Genomic DNA, 1,714 nt, shown 5'->3' on the forward strand with positions numbered 1-1,714 from the left:
ACAATGGCACCCAGAGGCCACACTACCTGTTCACAGTCTCTTCTTGGCTGAGAGCACCTGCCCCACCACCCAAGCTCCTGCAGCCGCTGCCCACACCTCTTTGGGGCCCTCACTGCTGAGGCTGCCAGAAAAACCCTCCTGCTCCAGGCCCTGAGCTCCCTGTGGCCCAGCGCACCAGCCTCCACCCTCCATGGGACTCGCTTCCACACCAGAGCAATCACTCTAAACGGCCTGGTCCGCCACACCTCTGCCCTCCCTTCTTGCAGTGGTTCTATCAGCAGCATCTCAAGCTCCTTACTTTGCCTGACTCTCAAGGCCATTGGCAATTTGGTCCTCAAAACCCTCCGTATCAGCTCATACATCAGCTCCCGCTGGGCCATTCACACCTCCGTGTCCTGCACAAGCGTTCTTTCCCGCTCTCTGCCCACAGCCACCCCAGCTGCCCAGCACCCTACCCCCGAGCTCTGGAGAGGCCTCTGAGGACAGGAATGCGTGTGACTGTATCCCTCTCTCCACCCAGGCAGCCAAGCAGCAGCAGAGGCTCCCGTGTGCCAGACACACAAGCGGGAGAGGCGGTGCCCTCACCACGGGAAGAGATGTGCATGATTTACCTTAAGAACATCTTGTTTGCACTTTTCTACTTTGTCTTGCAACTTCTTAAGCTGTTCAGGGTTCAGGGATGGGTCCACTTTGCTATTGCTCTCTCGCGATATCGCCAACTTCTCCTCTTTGCACGCTGCGTGGTAGGCTTTCTTTGCTGCTTCTACCTGCAGGGAGAAGGAGTTCCTGAACCTCGGGATTCTGAAAGGTCAAAATCCTCACCCGAGGCTACAGAGACCCTGGGAAGTGCTTGTGCTCTCAAGAGGCGAGGGAAACGCAGGGACAGAGCTGTGTGTTCAGTATCACTACACGCCGTTATGACAGAGGGCCCCATTCAACAGACATTGACCGGTGCCTGCTTGGAGCCAGGTGCTGTCCTAGGCACCAGAATGAGGTATGGCACCAACAAAGGACCTGGGCATTCATGGGGCTTATGGTCTAGCTGGGGAGGCAACTATAATAAATAGTTCAAGTTCAGGGTAAATTAGTAGGTGGTAAGTGCCAAGGAGGAGAAGGAAGCAAGGAAGAGAGATGGGAAGCCGGTAGTGGAGCTGGGCATGGAGAAAGCCACCCAGATGACATGGAGCAAGAATTAAAGGGGGGGAGGGGGGGGTTGGCCACCTGAGGGAAGAGCATGCCCAGCAGCGAGAACAGCAAACACAGAGAAAGCTTCACAAGAGAAACCTAACACAAGAGAGGAGGTAACACTGGAAGGCGGGGTCACAGGCCATACTTCCCACTGGCCATTATTTAGCCACACACACACACACACACACACACACACACACACGCACGCACACACGCACATAGATGCTGACGACATATGTATAACTCATTTAACGGAAGCTTCCTTACTTGAGCCAGTAGTCATGGATTTCATTTTAGAGATGAGCTTGTAACCACGGCCACATGAGGGGGATAGTGTCATTACAAATGAGGCCAGGGACAGAAAAGAAGCAACAAAAGCCAAGACACAGAAAAGAAAGGAAGACTGTAGTTCCCACCAGGATACGCAGGTGAGGGAGTGATTCTGAGGAGGAGGGTGCAACTCCTGAGAAGAGCCGGGGGAGTCAGAGGGGGAGGAAGTGGCACCTCTACCCCAGAGGAAGGGGTT

The 1,714-nt window shown here is 54.5% G+C and overlaps 1 protein-coding gene across 2 annotated transcripts in view; it reads right to left on the reverse strand.

Moving 5' to 3' along the window:
* Positions 1-1,714, reverse strand: part of PACSIN2 (protein kinase C and casein kinase substrate in neurons 2) — a 67,311-nt gene that overhangs the window by 11,128 nt on the left and 54,469 nt on the right. For both annotated transcript variants that reach the window (XM_014535114.1, XM_014535113.1), the window contains exon 5: positions 612-767. In XM_014535114.1, coding sequence (XP_014390600.1) covers positions 612-767 — 156 coding nt within the window. The remainder of the gene's footprint in view (positions 1-611; positions 768-1,714) is intronic.

This window comes from Myotis brandtii, unplaced genomic scaffold (assembly GCF_000412655.1).
Source record: "Myotis brandtii unplaced genomic scaffold, ASM41265v1 scaffold138, whole genome shotgun sequence".
NCBI classification, from domain to species: domain Eukaryota; kingdom Metazoa; phylum Chordata; class Mammalia; order Chiroptera; family Vespertilionidae; genus Myotis; species Myotis brandtii.